The following is an 18,824-nucleotide window of genomic DNA, read 5'->3' as shown; positions in this document are numbered from 1 at the left end:
CAGACACCACCACCCCCGCCTTTTCTGGCAGCCCCCCCCCCCTCCGCCGGATGCTGCTGCGCCTTCCTTTCTTCTGGGTTCGTTTTTCGAAAAAGGAAGTGGCTCCTCGAAATGGCAGTGCCTCTCAGCTTGGCCCCTCGGTTAGGGAAATATTAAAAATAGAAGAGGAGAAAAATAGAGGAGGGGGTTTCTCTGTCCTCCCTTTTAACGCCACCACCCACCTCCTGCCTCGTCGTGGGTTTGTCACCTCTGATAAGGAGGACGCCACCCCCGCCGCTCCGCTCGGTTCGGATCCCCGCCCTCCATCCATCCCCCCCCCCAGGCAACCCAACGGAACAAATTGTGCCGAAGAAAGGGAAGCCCCCTCCTCCGCTGTGCCAGGAAGGAGCGGGCCGCTCTGGAAGGGGCAAGGCGGGTCGGTCGGAGTGGGAACCGGGGGCGAGGAACCCCCTTTGGGTCGAGCCTGGAGGTGGGCACCGCGAGCCGAAGACGGGTCTCCACCCCGCATCTGTCTAGGCAGGCCCGACGTCGGGTGGGAAGCAAGACATCCCGAGGCGTGGTCTGCGCTTACGTGGTACCTGCCACGAGATGTAAACCGAGCGGCTCCCAAACCAGAACAAGGTGCGCTGAAAGGAAATGGTCAGTGGGAGAGTCGAAGGTTCTCTTCCGAGGTAACTGATGACAAGTCCTCTGACGGGACTCGTGGGTGGGTGTCCTCTAAGGATGGACATGTAAGAATGGAGGGTACCCAGCCGGTGGTCAGCGGGAACACCCAGGCGCCTGCTTGCAGCCCCGGGGGGGGGGAGAGAACCCACCTGGTGGAGCTGCACCCACCCAAGGCCGAGGACGCCCTCAGCCTCCTCGGGCTTCTCTCTCTCTCTCTCCTTAAAAGCCCATTGTTCCCCTCCCCTGTTCCGAGGGATCCCTTTTGCCCTGGCGAGGCGTTTAGGAACCATGGCGAAGGGGGAGCCCTTAAGAGCCCAAGGCGATCGACAGGAGGCTTGGTGGGGCGGGTAATGGGAACCAGGGCAGGAGGAGCAGGCTTGTGGGCGATCCACAGGGATGCTAAGATGTTTCAAATGTCCTTTGTTTGTCTCACAGAATAGTTTATTGCCAATTAACTGCATTTTTCCATCTACTCCACTGTAGCGCTCACATCTTACATTCATTTACTTCCTGTCTTCTGTTTCAAATCAAGGGCTGTGGCTGCTTTCATGAAAGAGCATCTTCGGGGGCTTAGAGGGTTTCCTCCGCCCTCCCGCCCGCCCCTTGTTAGGGCAGCTCCTCCCCCCTGCTTAGCCGTTGGTCAGTCCGTCCCCAGGAGTGAGCAGCTGGACATTCAGGACTTCCCCACGTTGGTGCCCCTGTGGGTGGGATGCCCTGCGGTCACCCCCCACCAAGCCATTTCGTACGGGAGTCCCTCCAGACTGGATGCTGCCCTAGAAGGCGGCGGAAGCGGGGGGGGGGGAGAGGGAGAGGGAGCGCGTGCCACTTTCCACTGGGCAGAAGGGAATCCCACGGCTGGCGGCCCAACAGGCTTATTCCTGCCCGGGGACAGGGATCGGGGGAGGTATTGAAAAAGGCCTCTCACTTCCCCCCCGCCCACTTCGCCAATTTGTGGCGCGCAAAAGCCCACAAGGCAGTTTCCCTTCCGAGGAGCTGAGGCAGCGAGGCCGTGCCCGCCCCCCCCTCAGGGACCCTGTCAGGGGAACTGCCTCTCAGCCCTCCGGAGCCCCTCCCGCCCCCCTGGCTCCGCTGGGGCCCCTGCGCGAAGGTCCCTCTCAGGGGGACGCCTCCTCTGCTGGCCCGGGAGGGCCCTCTCCTCCTCCTCCTCCTCCCGCCGGGAGAGTCTCCTTCTCGATCGCAACCGTGACCTGGAGCCTCAGCGGCCCGCAGGCGGAGCCCAGGCTCCAGTTCCCGTGGAGATGCTGCCCTTCCCCCGGCGTGCCCTCCCTTTGGGGAAGGCCCAGGCTGAGCTGGTGGCAGGCCTGGCGGTCGCAGGCGAGGTGGAGGCCTCCCGCGGGCTCCTGGTAAACACACCGAGAGGAGGAGGAGGAGGCGCCCTGCTCCCCCCCAGCAGGACCCTGCTGGCCCTCCGCCCGGCAGCGGGCCGACCCAGGCGGGCGCCGGGGGCAAACCAGCTGCTCCTGCTCCACGCCTGGCAGGCTCAGGCCCCGCAGGTGAGCCGGGCTCCTGCACAACGCTTGGGCATTGGCGAGGGGGTCGGAGCCCTGCAGCCACTGGGCCAGGTAGCCCAGGTGGCAGTCACAGGCCCAGGGGTTGCCTTTCAGAGCCACCAAGAAGAGGGCCTCGTTGGTGTCGAAGAGGCCCTCCGGCAGAGCCGCCAGCTGGTTGTGGGCAAGGTCTAAGAACTCCAGGCGGGTCAGGTTGGCGAACGCCTCCCGAGGCAGAGCGCTGAGGTTGTTGTGGCTCAGCCAGAGCCTGCGGAGGGCAGGCGAGCCAGCGAAGGCCCCGGCGGGCAAGTGGCTCAGCCGGTTGTGCGACAGGACCAGGAGGGAGAGCTTGGGCAGGTCACCCAGCAGCCCCTCGGGGAGGCTCTCCAGCCGGTTGTGAGCCAGGGAGAGCTCCACGAGGCCCGGGGTCCCCCGGAAGAGGCTCCCGGGCAGCTCCGCTAAGTGGTTGTGGTCCAGCTGCAAGAAGACCAGGCAGGAGAGGGAGGAGAAGAGCGCCGGAGGCAGGCGCTCCAGGAGGTTGTGCTGCAGGTGGAGACGCCGCAGGTGGGACAGCGGAGAGAGCAGGCCCTCCGGCAGCTCGGCCAGGGCGTTCCCCTCCAGGAAGAGCTCCCGGAGGCTGCTCAGGGAGTGGAAGACGCCCGGCGAGAGGGACGCAAGGTGGTTGTCGCTCAGCTTCAGCGCCCGCAGGAGAGTCAGGGCCTCAAAGACCCTCCCCGGCAGCTCGGCCAGGCAGTTCCCGGACAGAGAGAGAGACTCCAGCTGCCCCACGGGGTGGAAAAGGGTGGCGGGCAGAGAGCAGATCTTGTTCCCTTCCAGGTGGAGGGCTCGAAGGCTTGCCGTGTGCTGGAAGAGTCCCGCCTCCAGGCTCTCGAGGAGGCTGAACTGGACGGACAGCTTGCTAAGGTGGCCCAAGCCCACCAAGTGGTCGCTGGTCAGGGCGGTCAGCTGGCTGACGGAGATGTCCAGCTCTCTCAGCTCCGGCAGCCTCTCGAACGCGGCCTTGCCCAAAGACCGGAGGGCGGTGCAATAGAAGGCGAGCTTGCGGAGCCCAGTGAGGTTGGCGAATGCCCCGCTCAGGATGGAGCCCCCCGGCGTCTCCTCAAAAAGCAGCCGGCTGGCGTTGGGGACGATCCCGTATGGCAGCTCCGACGGGCATTCCTCGGAGCAGAAGGCGGTGGTGTTCCCAAAGCACTGGCACAGAGCTGGGCAGGACCAGGCCGGGCTGCCGAGCGGAGAGAGGAGGGCGGAGAGCCCCAACAGCAGGAGGAGCAGCAGCAGCCGCAGAAGGAGGAGGCTCGGGGGCTCCCTGCCCATTGCCCTGACCTGGAGGGAGGGCAGAGGAGCCCGTCAGGGAGGGAGACCCAGGAGCAGCAAAGAAGGCAGAAGGGAAGAAAGACGGCAGAAGCCTCTCCGGTTGGGGGGGGGGGAATCACTAAACCCAGTTGGCAGTGCCAGCTAAGGTCGGAGGAAGGCGCATCCCTCCTCCGTGCCTAAGAGTCGCGGTGCCCCATTTCCCGTCCCCAAGCCTGGCCCAGTGGCTACGGAGCCTGGGAGAGGAACCCCCCCACACCCCAGCTGGTTCCGGGGCTTAATTCTGCACCCACAGGAGAACCACTTGGAGGGGGGGTCTCCGCTTGCTCGCAGGCCTTGGTGACCGCTCCCTCCTGGCGACAGATCCCGCTGGGCTCCGGGAAGGAACCGCCGCCTGGCTGGGCTTCCCGGCTCCCCACGCTCTGGGGTTCCCGAGGGGCGCTCCACCTACCGTGTAGCTGGGCACCCGCAGAGAGTCCTCGCCCTCCAGGTGGCACCGAGGCCCCCTCGCTCGGTGGGGTTTGCCAGGCAAAGTGTGGAGTCACTGACCGACCCGGCTGAAGTGACTGACCGGCCGGTTCTTGCTTATCTGAGGGCACGTCCTGCGTTCCCAGCAATTCTAGGTAAAGGCTCGCCCCCCCCGGAAGCAGGGGGAGGAGGAGGCCATTAGCCTCTCAGCACGCACACACGCACCTGCGCCCGCAAGGGCCAGAAGTTTCCCCATAACACCTGCAGCTGTTCCGTGGGGGGGGGAGCCGCTCCAGGCAGCGGTGGGTGGGCACCTCCTGATGGTCAGGGGCCCCCTTGCCATCAACTCGCAGGAGCAGACACACACACACACACAGAGAGAGAGAGAGAGAGAGAGAGAGAGAGAGAGAGAGAGAGAGAGCCTTTGGACCGCCGGAGGACCCTAGTCTTCGCCCAGATGGATCCACCCAGGGTCCTTGATCGGACCAGAAAACAGACGCCCCCCCCCAACCCCTGCTGCTCTGCTTTGCACAGAGCGTGGGCGGAGGCGCCTTCTCTTGGCTGACACCCACCCACCCCCGTCCTACACCAGCTCCTCGCCAAGCCCTTCAGCGCTTACCGTTCAGGGAGACTCCGAGGGCAAACGCTCCTGGCCTGTCCTTCCCCCACGCCCAGGAAAGCGGCCAGGTCTGACAAGGAAGGGCTTTGCTCTGGGGGGGGGGAGTCCCCCTCCGCTGTGTCAGGAAACGGGTTTCCCACGTGTCGGAGGGCAGAGAAACCAGGGTGAGGGGAGAGAAGGACTAGGGCGGACCCCTCCGCACGTGGTGGATTTGCTTATGTTGTTCAAATACGGCTGAGGCTTCAGTCTGAACGAGGAAGACCAGCCTCGACAAGGGCCGGTCCGGAGGGAGCCGAACCCCCCCCCCCCACTTGAGTGGGGCTCTTTTCCAGGGCCACGGGGTGGGAGGAAGAGTTTGCGGCGACAGGCGCTTCAGAGAAAGGGCTTTGCTTCCGGTCAGCCTTCTCAGCGAGCTTCAAAAATAAGGCAGCAAAGCTGAAGCGAGGAAGTGGATGTGTAAGAATTATTTATTAAGGTTGCTTTTCAAAGCCATGACGTTTTTCAGCGCTGGGTAGACATAGATAAGGGCAAGCCCCCCCCCAGTCCGTTTCAGGAGGAACAATAACCAACCCTGCTCATCAACTGTGGAATTTTTGCCCAGCTAGGAAAGCCCCATATGCCCTCATGCTAATAAATCTGACATTCCCAAATCCTTTTTAATTTCCAACACACACACACACACACACCTCCTGACTGTTTTGCCATTGATTGATTGATTGAGGGAGGGAGGGAGGGAGACCATCGCTGCGATACAAGGAGATCCGCAAGAGGGATCTGAAGGCCTTAGGAATGGACCTCAACAGATGGGAAAACTTGACATCTGAGCGCTCAGCCTGGAGGTAGGCAGTGCATCAGGGCCTCTCCCAATTTGAAGAGACCCTTGTCCAGCAGGCTGAGGCAAAGAGGCAGTCCCGGAAGGAGCAAAACCAGGGAGATGGACAGGGCACAGATTTTGGATTTGTCTCCAGTGTGGAAGGGATCATTGTCACTCTCGAATTGGCCTTCTCAGCCACAATGGATCTTTTTCTAAGACCTCTGTTCAGAGCACGTTACCATAGTCTCTCGAGACTGAAGGATTCCTAATCTAAATCTAATCTGATTGATTGATCGATCCATCTATCTACACATTTCTCTTCTTTCTGAAGAGTGGAGGGCAGAACTGGCCCCCTTCCAAATGCAGAGGCACCCTCCAGTCATGTCTGTTTTCAATCCTATCCTTTACTATCCCAAGTAGATGGAACTGGGTCTCGTTCCAAGCATCCACACACACAACCGAGGAGGGCCGCGGATAGCAGAGCGGCCGTCCTTCCCCCTGATCCAGAGGCAAGAAGGTTTGAACAAACGGATCCACAGGAGAAGAAAGGAGGTTCTGACTAAACGTGAGGAGGACATTTGTGGTGGTAAGAGATATTTGCAAATGGGATGGGCGACCCTCATCCAGATGGGCTGGCCCTCCCTTTCATAGGCTTGCTCTTAACAATGTCCAGTGGCAGAGAGGTTCCACAGGTTCAAACGCCTTTAAAAAGATACCCAAGGGGTCAGAACCTGGATGGTGGCCCTATGATTTTGCTGCATGTGACGGTTTCCCTGCCAGGATTGGGGCAGCAGCTGTGCCCTCCGGCCCTCCAGGCAAGGGTTAGGGGAACTGGTTCGCTTCATTGTCCACCAGCTCTTCAGGACTAGCACCCTCCTCCCCCCCAAAAAAAAAAACCAACCCGTTTTGGCTTTGCTGCAGAATCCTCTAACCTCTAATCAACCCTGACCGCTCGCCTGCGCCCCTCTTGCTCCTCGAGGCCCGCCCACTCGGCTCCCAGGGTTTCACATCCTCCGAGGGGAGATGAAACCCCCTCCTCCAGTCCTAGGGCTTGGCTTCGCAAAGGGGGCCTGGCTATGGGGGGGTTGCCCCCAGATTTGCTTTGATCCACCCTTGTAATGAAGAGGCCACCATGTCTGCACTCCTCGCTCTGCCTGGGGGGGGGGAGACCAACGCTGCACCCCCATGGCCACTCCAGAGTGGCCAAACTGCAAAGAGGCTGCCTGCCCCCTCCTCTCTCTCACCAGCGCCAACACGCGTGGAAAGGGGATTTTGAAAACTCTGTCCCCCTGAGAGCTTGGGTTTTCCTTCGCACATGGGTGTGATTTGAGCTGAAAGGAGGCCTGGCGAGGCAACTGCACTCCGCTGAAGCCTGAAGGAGGTTGTCTGTCATGAATCTGGGGAAGGGGGGGGGCAGGAGTCTAAACTGACCCAGTTCTCTCCTGCAGGGTTGACTAAGGACTACATTGCAGGGCTGTTGTGAACCCATTTGGCCACCATTCCTACCACCAGTGTGTGGCGTGAGAGGCATTCTGGAGTCAGAGAAGGCATGACATCTAAAGAGGGAGCCCCTCCAGGCAGTGACGCCCAGCCGCAAAACGAGGCCTTGCTGAACGACTGGAGTCCCTTCCCTTCCCCCCCCCAATTCCCCTCCCTGCCTTTCTGTTTACTGAAGAGCCTCGGCGGCACCCGGCCGGTAGTGGCGATGGTGGTGGTGGGGACGGGACGCTGAAATCCTGAATTTCCGCGTCATGCCGCGAGGACTGTCCTGCCACAGGGGCTAAACCGCGGCGGCACCAGAAGTGCGGGGGGAATCTCGGCGTCATCAACTTCTTCCTGCCATTTCTCGGATGTTATTTCCCCGCACCGGCCTTTTAATACCGACGTGGAGGAGACGGACAGTGTCTACAGGAGAGCCACTGAGGTGGTGAAAGGTCTAGCCATGAAGCCCCGGGAGGAGGAGCCGAGGACGCTCGCTCGGGATGCTTAGAAAGAGGGAGAAAGCGGCGGGCAGGGCGGGCGGTCCTCGCCGCCTGTTTCCAGGCCTGTCCCTCCCCTCCTCTCCGCCTCCTGAACCCCAAATCGCCCTGGTCCTTCTCCCACCACCACCACCACCCAGAGGCTGGGTTCTTCCTTCGGCCCCAAAGGGAGGCCAAGGGGTGGCCAGGGGCCAGGGGAAATGCCACCGCCTCGGAGAAAGAACCTCTGGGGGCCCCCCTCCCGCCTGGACAAGGCAGAGAGAGGCCTGGTGGCAGCACCAGGAGGAGGTGGGTCTTCCCCCCTTTCGTGCCCGCCACCAGGCAGAGAGGTGTTGAGAGGGGACGCCCTCCTCCAGAAGGGGCCCCAGCGAGTGAGGATAGAGGGTGGCTGCTGGGAAGAGGCGGGGAGTCTGGCCTCACCCTGCGGCGCTGCCCTGCCTGGCCGGGGCCAGAGACCCCCACCCACCCACCCCCCTGCTCTCCTGAGCCTCCTTCTAAGCTTTGCCATCAGCCAGAGCCTTCCTCCGGCAGCCGTAGAGGGCCAGGGCCACCACCGACCCCAGGAGCAAGGCGCAGCCCACCACAAGGCAGGTGACCACCACCCCCGTCTGGGTGCGCGTCAGGCCCCAAATCCCCCCCTCGGCTTGGCTCGTCCCGGGCCCGGGGAGGTCCGTGGCAGGTCCCAGGGATTCCGAGGCGGTCTCTGCACTGCCCGGTTCGTGATCCAGGGGCGGCTGAGCCGAGGTGGGCTGAACGGTCTCAAGCCGGTGGCTCTCCTCCTGGGAGGGAATCTCCGTCTGGCCCGGGGTGGGAGTGGCTCGGTCCGTGCTGTAGGAGGAGGAGGAGGAGGAGGGGAGGTCAAGGTCCTCGTCCGCGAGCTCCCAAAGGGGCCGCCCCCGCACCGAGGGAGGCTGGTCGCAAACGGGGGTGCTGCCCCCCAGGCGGGGCCGGTTGGCCTGCAGCCACCGCGTGAGGGCCAGGAGGGCGGCGTCGCATCGCCAGGGGTTGTCCTGCAGCTTGACCTCGTGCAGGTGGGGCAGCCGGTTGAAGATCCCGGCCGGGAGGGTCTCCAGCGAGTTGTTCTGCAGGTGAATCGTGCCCAGGTTGGGCGCCTTTTGGAAGAGGCCTCCGGGCAAGGCGCCGAGCCGGTTGTTCTGCAGGGAGACGTTCTGCAGCTGGGCCAGGCCACGGAAGGTCTCCTCGTCCAGCGTGGAGAGCTGGTTGGAGTGCAGGGACACCTCCCGCAGCGCCCGCAGGCCAGCCAAGGCAGACGGGGCGAGGGCGTGGAGCCGGTTCCTGCTCAGGACCAGCAGCTGCAGCTCGGTCAGGTTGGCGAAGACGTGGCCGGGCAGCGTGGTCAGGAGGTTGTCGTACAGCCACAGCTCCCTCAGCTTGGGCAGGGGCCCGAAGGTCCCGGGGAGCAGCGCCTGCAGGGCGTTCCCGAAGAGCGACAGCCGGGAGAGCTCCGGCAGGTCCAGGAGGAGGCCCTCGGGAAGCGCCTCCAGCCGGTTGTGGGACAGGAAGAGCTTCTGCAGCTGGCGGTTGGCGGAGAAGAGGCCGGCGGGGAGCCGGCGGAGCCGGTTGTGGTACAGCCCCAGCTCCTGCAGGGCCGGGAGGGCTTCGAAGGCTCGCGGGGGCACCTCGGCCAGCTGGTTCTCGTACAGCCTCAGCACCTGGAGGCGCCGCAGCGGCCCGAACAGGCGGGGAGGGAGGCGGGCCAGGCGGTTCTTGGCCAGGTTGAGCTTGAGGAGGGAGGCCAGCGGGTCGAAGGTCCCCGGCGGGATGCTCTGCAGCTCGTTCCCCTGAAGCTGGAGCTCCTTGAGGTTGCTCAGCTGGGCGAAGTGAGCCGGGTGGAGGCGGGAGAGCTGGTTCCCCGACAGCAGGAGGGACTCCAGCCTGGGCAGGGCCCGGAACACCTCCGGGGGCAGCTCCCGGATCTTGTTGCTGGACAGGCTGAGGTAGCGCAGCGAGGCCAGGTGGAGGAAGGCGCCGGGGCTGAGGCGGGACAGGCTGTTCTTCTCCATCCGCAGGGCGATGAGGGCCGAGGCGTTCCCAAAGGCCGCTTCCCTCAGCTCGGCCACCTGCGTGCTGAGGACCTGGAGGCTCATGGCGTGGCTGGGCAAGGGGCGCGGCATCTCCGTGATCTCGGGGCCCGAGCACTCCACCTGGGCGGACGGAGAGCAGGAACACCCCTCGGGGCACTGGCCCCACACCGGGCCAAGGGGCGAGGAGCCCAGGAGGAGGAGGAGAAAGAGGAACAAGGCAGCGCAGCCGTAGCCGCCGCCGCCGCCGCCGGGCAGCTCCATGGGGCCTGCAGGCAAAGCGAAACAGGAGTATGAAACAGGGAGGAAGCGGCTCTCCCTCGGGACGTTCCTCTGTCGCGAAGGTGGCCTCTGGGAGGCTGACAGAGGCTCCTTCCTTCCTTCCCTCCCTCCTTCCCTCCCCCCTCCCCCCCCCCAGGGAGCAAGGACCCTCAGGTGCGCCAAGTCCTAATGGATGAGCAAGAGCCAGGAGGGGCGAAGAGGGTTTGAGGACCTGGATACACACACGCATCCCTCGAGAAGGAAGCACCCTTGCCCGCAGGGACCAGCGGGGGAGTCCTTGCGCCTGGTCTTGAAACCAGGGCAGCTCCAGGGAGCCCCACACTCCCAGAGATCTCGGTGCCTTATGGGGCAGTCCTGCCTGGGACCTGGAGAGGCTCAGGACCGGAAGGAACAGCAAGCCAAACCTTCAGAGCCGCATCAGAAGTGGGTGCTGCTGCGTGCATGAGTGCATGGGCGCGCGCATACAGCCCAGTCACGTCCATGTGCCCCCCACCCCTCCCCAGCCTCCTTCCAGGCTTGCTTTCATCTCTGCCTCCTTGCTTCCTAGTCCCACTCCACCTCCAATCTATTGGGATGTGACGGGGGGGGGGTCACAGGAAGAGTGGCCGCATGGGGCAGTCCACCAGTCTGTGGCAGGCAGCAATCCACCAGGTCCCGATTTCACCATCACAAAAAGTGCAGTAAGGAGGAAAGTGGTGTCTGCTGAATTTCTGCCTGCCCTGATCTGCTAGAGGAGCAGCGTCTCTTCCTGGTCCCAGAAGGCCACGGCAGGAGGCGTCGCCCCCTCTGCTCTCCCTGGCAGGCGATGGATCGGAGGGGAACCCGTCGATGGTCAGCCTTGGCTGCTCCTTCACTTCCCTGACCCGACTGATATCCACTTATTATGGATTATTGTGCCAACGTTTCCTGCCATTTGCACACACACCCCAAACACAGCCACAAGAGGCAGAGAGAGAGAGAGGTGTGTGCCTGTGCGCACACCTTGCAGGAGGCTGAAGTGCTCAGAGAGTGAACTTCCTTATTCCCATACCAAGAGGAAAGTAGCCCTGAAAAAGGGAATCACGGAGGGGGCCATAGGCTCCCCAACCCAGGACTCATTGTCTGAGACCCAGCGAATGACCCAATGGGGTGCACATGAGAGCTACAGTATATGGGGAACACAGCCTCCCTCCCTCTCTCCACCCTCCAGGCACTGACACTCAGAACTCAGGCCATGGGGAGTGCTTGCTTCTCCTCCTCCTCCTCCTCCTCCTCCTCCTCCTCCCCTCCCCCCCGTGGCTACTCCTTTCATGCCACCTGAGCCAGTGTACCCCTACCTACACATACGCACGCACACACACACACACACAGAGAGAGAGAGAGAGAGAGAGAGAGACTATAGCATGGGGTGGATGGATTTCATGGGCTGGGAGAGCGCATGGAGAGCTCCTTGGAGCAGCCACCCTCCCCTTCCTCCCCTCCGTCCCTCCTCCTCCTCCTCCTCCCCTCCGGGCTGGCTGGAGCCACCGCAAGTATTAGCAGCCATTCCAGGCTGCCCACTGGCATTTGGATTCGGGGGGGGGGTGAGGGTCGGGGGAGGGCTTCCTTCTGGTCTCCTGGAGTCAGACACTGGAATCCTGGGAGCCGAAGACAGAGGGAGGCCAGCTGTATTCTCTCGAAAGAGTTAGTGTGAGGTGGGGTGGGGGGGGAGAGAAAGAGTGTGTGTTCTGGGGGGCGGGGTTGGGAAGGGACAAAAGAAGGAGACTGGAGACCCTCAGGAGCCCACCAGCTGCGTCCAGGCCCAGGAGCTTCTCTGTCCGGTTGGCTCTGGATTGCGCACCTCTCCACCACCACCCCTTGTTTGTCTCAAAGCCACTCTGCTGTGCTTGCTTGGTCCTCTCAAGGCACTCTGGGTTTCTGGCAGCTCTTCCTCCCATCAGTGCCCCCCCCCGAAGCTCCTCTCGTTGTGCCTGTTATCAACAGCCCTTCCCAAGTAGGAAGTCTGTGCCCCCAAAGTTCGTCACACTCCCAGCAACCCTGCACGGTGGTGGTAGGCAAACACTCAGCCTGACAGGTAGCAAACCGAGGTGGGGAGAAACCCTAGGAGACCCTCTTCAATGGGCAGGAAATGAACGTGAAGATGGGAGATGGGAGAGGCAGCCTTCCAGTGCTCTGCCCATGCTCTAGGGACAGACGAGGAGCCGCTGGCCTGCCACCGAGATGCCCCTCCCACTCACATGAAAGGACTTCTCCTTGACTTATCCCTGGAACAGCCCAAGGAAATGCAGTGGGGGGCGAGGGTCCTGCCCTGTCCTGCCCAGAAGAAAGACGGGGCCTCCCACCTTGAGCAGAGTGTTGATGGGCTCCCGACGCGGGGACAGCCTTGCGCCGGACGCATGGAAGCCTTGCTGGGGTGCGTGTGCGTGAGCAAGTGGGCGAGTGTGCACGTGCACATGTGCGCACATGCCGTCGGGCAGCCTGAGTGAGGCCCACGGGCACCCTGCCTGCACAAAATGGAATGATGATGGGTTAGCCGCAGCCTGGATGGAAACTCTGTCACACCGTTTTGTGGCTGCAGGGGCTGCGAGCTGCCAAACCCGGCTCTGGATGCAGCCCCGAACCCTAGACTCTGGCGGAGGGCCAGGGCGGCGGAGGCCGAGACTGCCGGCAGCCCATTCACGGCCGGCCAGGCCAGAGCTGCCGGTCAGGGCCTGTCTTGACCCACTGGGGCCGCCCAGTCAGGAGCCAGGGCCCCGGAGCTGTTGGGCCACCAGCCGCAGCCCCGCAGGCGGAGAGAACCCAGTCCCTACGGGAGGGGGGGGGAGGCCCTGGCGCAGAGAAGCTGGCAGAGGAGGGGTTCCTCCCCATCCAGGCCCCCACTCTTGCCGGGGGGGGGGCGGCACGGCTCCTCCACGCAGACTGGCGCCACCATCACAGGTGTGGGCTGGATGTGCCCGAAGCATCTCCGCCCCTTTGCTGGCCGTGGCCCCCACCTCCCGGGTCACCAGTCGCTCAGGCCTTTCCATCCCTGCAGTGCCCTGGCAACTCGGACAAGGGAGCCTCTGAGCATGCCCAGAGTGCCTTCTCCCTCACAGCTGCAGCTGAGGGGGTTGAAGCCAGACTTCTCAGCAGGGTGATTCAGCTGCACCCCTTTCTCACTTGGGGGCTGGTAAGCCACCAAACAGCAGCCCCACATAGAGATGGGAGGCTCCTTTTGAGCCGCTTTCGGTATCAGCCTTTCCACACTCCGGAGGCAGGATCCTGGCCCAGTTGGGCCTCCGACGGCGCCGGCCTCCGAAGAGAAGATGCTGCTGGGCTCCCGACGCGGGGCCAGCCTTGCGCCGGACGCATGGAAGCCGTTCGCCCGCCGCCCCCCTCCCCCTTGTTGACAGAGGAGGGGCACGTCGGAGGAGCTTCAAGGGTTTTCTGCTTGGGAAGGGAGGCTCGACTCGGGTGGGGTCGCGGGGAGACCAGCTGAGAAGAGGACCCTGTGTGCGGGCAGGCCTGGGAGAAGCCCACCGACCGGGGCGTCCCGGGGTCCTCGCCCCCCGCGCGCACAGGACACAGGCGCACAGGCTGTCCCCGAAACAGCCGCCGCCGCCTCCCCGTCCGCGCCCTCCTGGCGGGGGGGGGGGGAAATGGCGCTCCTGGCGTTCCTTGCCCGGCTCTGTGGGTGTGCGCTCCGTCCCTTTGCGCGACGCGACGGGAGCCCGGGAGCTGTTCCGGCTCCAGCAGCCGCTCTGAGGGCGCTCTCCTCCCACCCACCCTGAGCCCTCGCCCATCCTCCTGCGCCCCACCTTTCATCTTGGGAGTTGGGGTGGGGGAAACCCACCGGCTGAGCAGGAGCCCTGGGAGGAGGGAGACCCGGCCCCCCCGGGCGGAGGAGGACGCCGCGAAAGCCGGCCCTGAACCAAAGGCTAGCCTTACCGGACGGGGCGCGGTGGGTCGCGGGAGCAGCCGGGATGCCCAGGAACGCCAGCGGGGCAGAGCGCGCTTCTCCGCGGGCTGGGCGGCTGGCTCCTGCGGCGCCTCCTCCTGGGACCGCTTCGGCTGCCGGAGCTCCGGTTCAGCCGCTCCTTTTGCTCCCCCGGTATTTAAACGGCCCAAGCCAATGAATCAGCGCCGGGGGAGCTCGTCACGGGTCCGGAGTCACCCGCCTAGATCCGAGAAAGGAAGAGCCCGGGAAGGGGGGGGAGCGTTTGCTGCGAAGGGTTGCGGGGCTGGACAGAGGCGGCCGCTCTGGATCCCACGCCTCGGCCGCCGCAGCGGGACCTCCCTCCCTCCCTCCCTCCCTCCCTCCCTCTTCGGAGCCCCATGGAAGCGGGAGGTGGGGTTAGGGGAGAGCCCTCTGGTTCTCTCGGCCGGCGGCTCAAGACCCGGGGTGGGCGCAGTTGCCACGCGCGGGCTTCCCCCCTCCCGGGGACCCCAGGAGGTCCATGTCACCCTGGCAGGGATGGGCTGGACAGGACTTGGGCCTTTCCCTTCCTTTCCTTTTTGCCCAGCCTTCCCAGAATGGCTAGAAGGCAAGGATGGGCTGCAGCAGAAAAACCAGCCACCTCAGCTAGCGTTGGGTCTCCCCGAAGCTGGAGGATTGCAAGTTCCCAAAACGAGGCCACCCCCCCCCCTCAGACGCTCCTTTTGGGGATGGAAAGGTCCCTCCGATCTTCTTAGACCAAGAGTTGCCAGTCGTTAGGAATCTCAGTGGTGGGAGGGGGGGCATCGATCTACATCAAAATGCAAAGTCCCTTTTTTGCCTGAGGAAGGAGAAACGTCTGGAGGGCAGCCACTGGTCAGCAGCAGTAGAAGCAAAGAGTCATAGAATAAGGGAGTTGGAAAGGGGCCTTTAAGCCCATCCAGTCCAACCCCCTGCTCAAGGCAGGGACACAAATCGAAGAAGATCTGACAGAGGGTGGTCCAATATTTTGTTTGAAGGCCTCCAGCGTGGGAGCAGGCACCGCCTCCCCCTGAGGTCAGTGGCTCCATCGTCACACTGCTCTAACACTTAGGACGTTTTTCCTGATATTCAACCGATATCTGGCTTTCTGTGGCTCAAGTCCATTCTTAGGTGTCCTGCCCTCTTGGCTGATGGGGAACAGAACCAGCGCCTCCTCTGTAGGACAGCCTTTCAAGGATTTGAAGAGTGCTGTCCTATCTCACTTCTGCCTTCTTTTCTCAAGGCTAAACAGGCCCAGTTCTTTCAGCCTTTCCTCCTAGGGCGTAGTTTCCCTGATCCTCCTTGTTGCCCTCCTTTGAACTTGCTCCAGTTTGGTGGCATACTTTTTAAAGTGAAGAGTCCAGAACTGGACATAACACTCTAGATGAGGCCTGTTTTTGTTGTTTGTTGTTTAGTCGTTTAGTCATGTCCGACTCTTCGTGACCCCATGGACCAGAGCACGCCAGGCCGTCCTGTCTTCCACTGCCTCCCAGAGTTGGGCCACATTCATGTTGGTCGCTTCGATGACGCTGTCCAACCATCTCATCCTCTGTCATCCCCTTCTCCTCCTGCCCTCACACTTTCCCAACATCAGGGGCTTTTCCAGGGAGTCTTCTCTTCTCATTAGATGGCCAAAGTACTGGAGCCTCAGCTTCAGGATCTGTCCTTCCAGTGAGCACTTAGGGTTGATGTCCTTCAGAATGGATAGGTTTGTTCTCCTTGCAGTCCAGGGGATTCTCAAGAGTCTCCTCCAGCACCGCAATTCAAAAGCATCAATTCTTCGGCGGTCAGCTTTCTTTATGGTCCAGGAGTCACTTCCGTACATCACTACAGGAAAAACCATAGCTTTGACTATGCATACTTTTGTTGGCAAGGTGATGTGTCTGCTTTTTAAGATGCTGTCGAGGTTTGTCATCGCTTTCCTCCCAAGAAGAAGGCGTCTTTTAATTTCAGGGCTGCTGTCACGATCTGCAGTGATCATGGAGCCCAAGAAAGTAAAATCTGTCACTACCTCCATATCTTCCCCTTCTATTTCCCAGGAGGTGATGGGAGCAGTGGCCATGATCTTAGTTTTTTTGATGTTGAGCTTCAGACCATTTTTTGCGCTCTCCTCTTTCACCCTCATTACAAGGTTCCTTAATTCCTCCTCACTTTCTGCCATCAGAGTGGTATCATCTGCATATCTGAGGTTGTTGATATTTCTTCCGGCAATCTTAATTCCAGTTTGGGATTCTTCCAGTCCGGCCTTTCGCATCATGCATTCTGCATATAAGTTAAATAAGCAGGGAGACAATATACAGCCTTGTCGTACTCCTTTCCCAATTTTGAACCAATCCATTTTTCTGTATCCAGTTCTAACTGTTGCTTCCTGTCCCATGTATAGATGAGGCCTAACCAGTGCCAAATAGAGGGGAAATAGTACCCCTCATGATTTGAAGACTGTGCTTTTGTTAGTGCATCCTAAAATAGCATTTGACTTTTTTGCAGCTACTTCATCATTTTGGCTCATATTCAGCTGATGATCAACAACATTCTCTCTGTATTCTCTCTGCCAAAATAAGACTAGGCACAGACTGTAGTAATACAACAGCAAAGCATAAAAAGAGCTCTAAAAGAATCCTAGTGCCAAAATATAATCTAAACAATATTTCTGATTAATTTATAGTTCACCTAGAGAAAGAGGTTGCATTATTAAACTCAATTGACCAAGAAGAACTTCAGAAAAAGATCAGTCTGTGCTTTATAGACCACAGCAACGCCTTTGACGCCTTTGACGTTGTAGATCATGAGCAACCAAGGGTTGTTCTGAAAAGAAATGGGTGTGCCTCGACATTTGATTGTCCTGATGCAGAACTTGTATCGTGGATAAGAAACTACCATCAGGAGAGAACATGGAGAAACAGGAAGGTTTCCTATAAGGAAAGGCATCAGATAAGGATGCATTTTATCGCCCTGTCTGCTCAGTCTATAGACAGAACATATCATCTCTAAATCTGGTCTAGATTCAGATTAAACAGGAGTGAACACTGGTGGAAGAAATGTCAGTAATTTAAGATATGCAGGGGACACCCTCTTACTAGCAGACAGCAGCAATGACTTGAAACAGCTTTTGGTGGAAATGAAAGAAGAAAGTGCCAAAGCAGGACTACAGTTAAGAACTACACAACTTTGAAGTTGACAAGGAAGAAACTGAAGTTACTAAAGGTTTTGTATACTTTGGTTCAGTCAGTACAAAAGCAGATGGCAGTCAATAAATCCGAAGTCTGAGACTAGAAAGGGCAGCAATGAAGGAGTTAGAAAGATCATCAAGGGCAAGGATGGGTCACTGGGGACTAACACCAAGATCATCTGTACTCTTACAATTCCAATCACCATGTATGGGTGTGGAAGCTGGACAGCGAAGAAAGCTGACAGGGGAAAACGTTGATTTGTTCGAAAAGTGGTGCTGGGCGAAAGCTCTGCGGATAACCCTAGACTGCCAGAAAGACAAACAAGTGGGTCCCGGAGCAAATCAAGCCTGAACTCTCTCTGCAGATAAAAATTTGGAGGCAGAAGGTGCCCTCCTTTGCACACATCATGAGAAGGCAGGATTCTCTGGAAAAAGACAATCACGCTGGGAAAAGCTGAAGGCAGCAGGAAAAAGAGGAAGCCCGACTCTCTGAAAGAAGCCACAGGCTTGAATTTACAGGACCTCAGCAGGTCCTCTGGCAGGCAGGACATCCTGGGCATCCCTCATTCACAGGGTCACCCTAAAGTCAGAGGCAACTTGGCAACAGGAGGTAAAAACAATAAGGGGGGAAAAAACCAAGTGTGTCCAAAATCAAATCGAGCCTGAACCCTCTTCTGAAGCAAAAAGGACCGAACGGTTGCTGTCCTACTTTTGGGGCACAAGGGGAAAAGACTGACTGGAAAAGACCGTCGCGCTGGGAAAAGTGGACCGGGGGGGGGCAGGGAAAGAGGAAGGCTGGACCTGAGAGGGATGGGCTCCATAAAGGAACCCCTGGCCTTGGATTGAAAAGACCTGAGCAAGGCCGTTCAGGACAAGAGCGCTCGGAGGCTCAGAGCATTCACTCATCGCACCACCGCATGTCAGGAGGGACTTGAGGACGCAGAACAGCAACGCAGAATCATGGGGACTGAGCGACTGGAAAGGTGGGGAAGGCAGGAGGAGGAGAAGCATCCAAACTGCTTCCTTCCTGCCCAATCTCAGACAAGAGCAAAGAGACAGCAAATCTGTGCTCTTGACCTTAAAAGAGATCCAGGCGGGCGGCCAGGGACCCGTCTTGTGACAGCAAGTGGCACCCCTGACCTCAGGCACAGGGCGGAGGTTGGCTTTCTTTCCCTCTGCTCTGAATCACCCAGGCCTCGTCTTGCGCCAGAGAGAAAGTGGCCTCTTCCCCTTAGCCACTTCCTCTGCAACATGCCTTGAGATCCTCCCCTCCCCTGCCCTCCCCCAGGGGCTCTTCCGGTTGCCTTCCTGGGGAGCAAAACAACCCCCAAGCCTCTGTGACCTCGGCTTCCTTTTTTCTCCCTCTACTCCTGTGTTTTCACGGTACATACTACAGTCTATCCAAAAGGCCAAAGAAGACAGAGAGGCAGAGATAAAAAACACCTATTTCTAGTTTTGAAAAATTGATACTTGGGTGGGATTGCACAGTGAGGGGGGGGTTGAAACAGCATTGAAGACCTCCTGAAAAGCTGAGTGGCGTGCACAGGCGGTGGGGGGGGCTGACTCCAGGAGCAGGCGTTCCTGGCAGAGGGTGGCTGCTGCTGATGCTGTTGATCCAACCTACAGAGACCCTAAAAGGTTTTCAAAGTAAGTGAGAGATTAAAGGTGTGGTTTTACCAGTTCCAGCCACCACTACCCCGGCCAGTTTCCATGGCTGAGCAGGAATTTGAATCCAGGTCTCCTGATTCCTGGTCCATCACTCTTTCCATTGCAGCACCCTGGGCTAGAGTGGAAGGCTAGAGACCACCAAATCACCCTGCGGGGGGGGGGCGTAAAAGCCAGCGCTGTGCATGGCCTGCCTCGGTTTTATCACTGCTGATAGGCTTGCTCAGGATTCTTTGGTGATGGCCTTCGTCAAAAGCATTTGGGAAGTCCAGATGAAAAGCCCCTACTGGGTCGCCCTTCTATGTGTGCCTGCCGACACTCTGAAGGGATTCCAAAAAAGGGTTTCTGGTACAGGACCTCTCTCTGC

At 60.1% G+C, this 18,824-nt stretch overlaps 1 protein-coding gene across 1 annotated transcript; it reads right to left on the bottom strand.

Moving 5' to 3' along the window:
• Positions 1-1,085: 1,085 nt before the first annotated feature.
• LRRC15 (leucine rich repeat containing 15) lies at positions 1,086-13,832 on the bottom strand. Its single transcript, XM_078389002.1, has 3 exons — positions 13,617-13,832; positions 7,884-9,697; positions 1,086-3,518 (listed from the first exon to the last, which is right to left on the bottom strand). Exons 2-3 carry the CDS (start codon positions 9,690-9,692, stop codon positions 1,782-1,784), a joined length of 3,546 nt encoding a protein of 1,181 aa, XP_078245128.1. The 5' UTR covers positions 9,693-9,697; positions 13,617-13,832; the 3' UTR covers positions 1,086-1,781.
• Between the last annotated feature and the right edge of the window lie 4,992 nt (positions 13,833-18,824).

Source organism: Pogona vitticeps, chromosome 3, assembly GCF_051106095.1.
Source record: "Pogona vitticeps strain Pit_001003342236 chromosome 3, PviZW2.1, whole genome shotgun sequence".
Classification (NCBI taxonomy): domain Eukaryota; kingdom Metazoa; phylum Chordata; class Lepidosauria; order Squamata; family Agamidae; genus Pogona; species Pogona vitticeps.
This window is presented reverse-complemented; position numbering and strand designations above follow the sequence as displayed.

What these genes read in the sequence shown, in the direction of transcription:
- LRRC15 (XM_078389002.1), bottom strand. Translation starts at nt 9,692, where the DNA reads ATGGAGCTGCCCGGCGGCGGCGGCGGCGGCTACGGCTGCGCTGCCTTG. An exon ending in CTCTGGCTGATGGCAAAGCT is followed by an intron (nt 3,519 to 7,883) that starts TAGAAGGAGGCT and finishes CCCTCCCTCCAG; the next exon opens with GTCAGGGCAATGGGCAGGGA.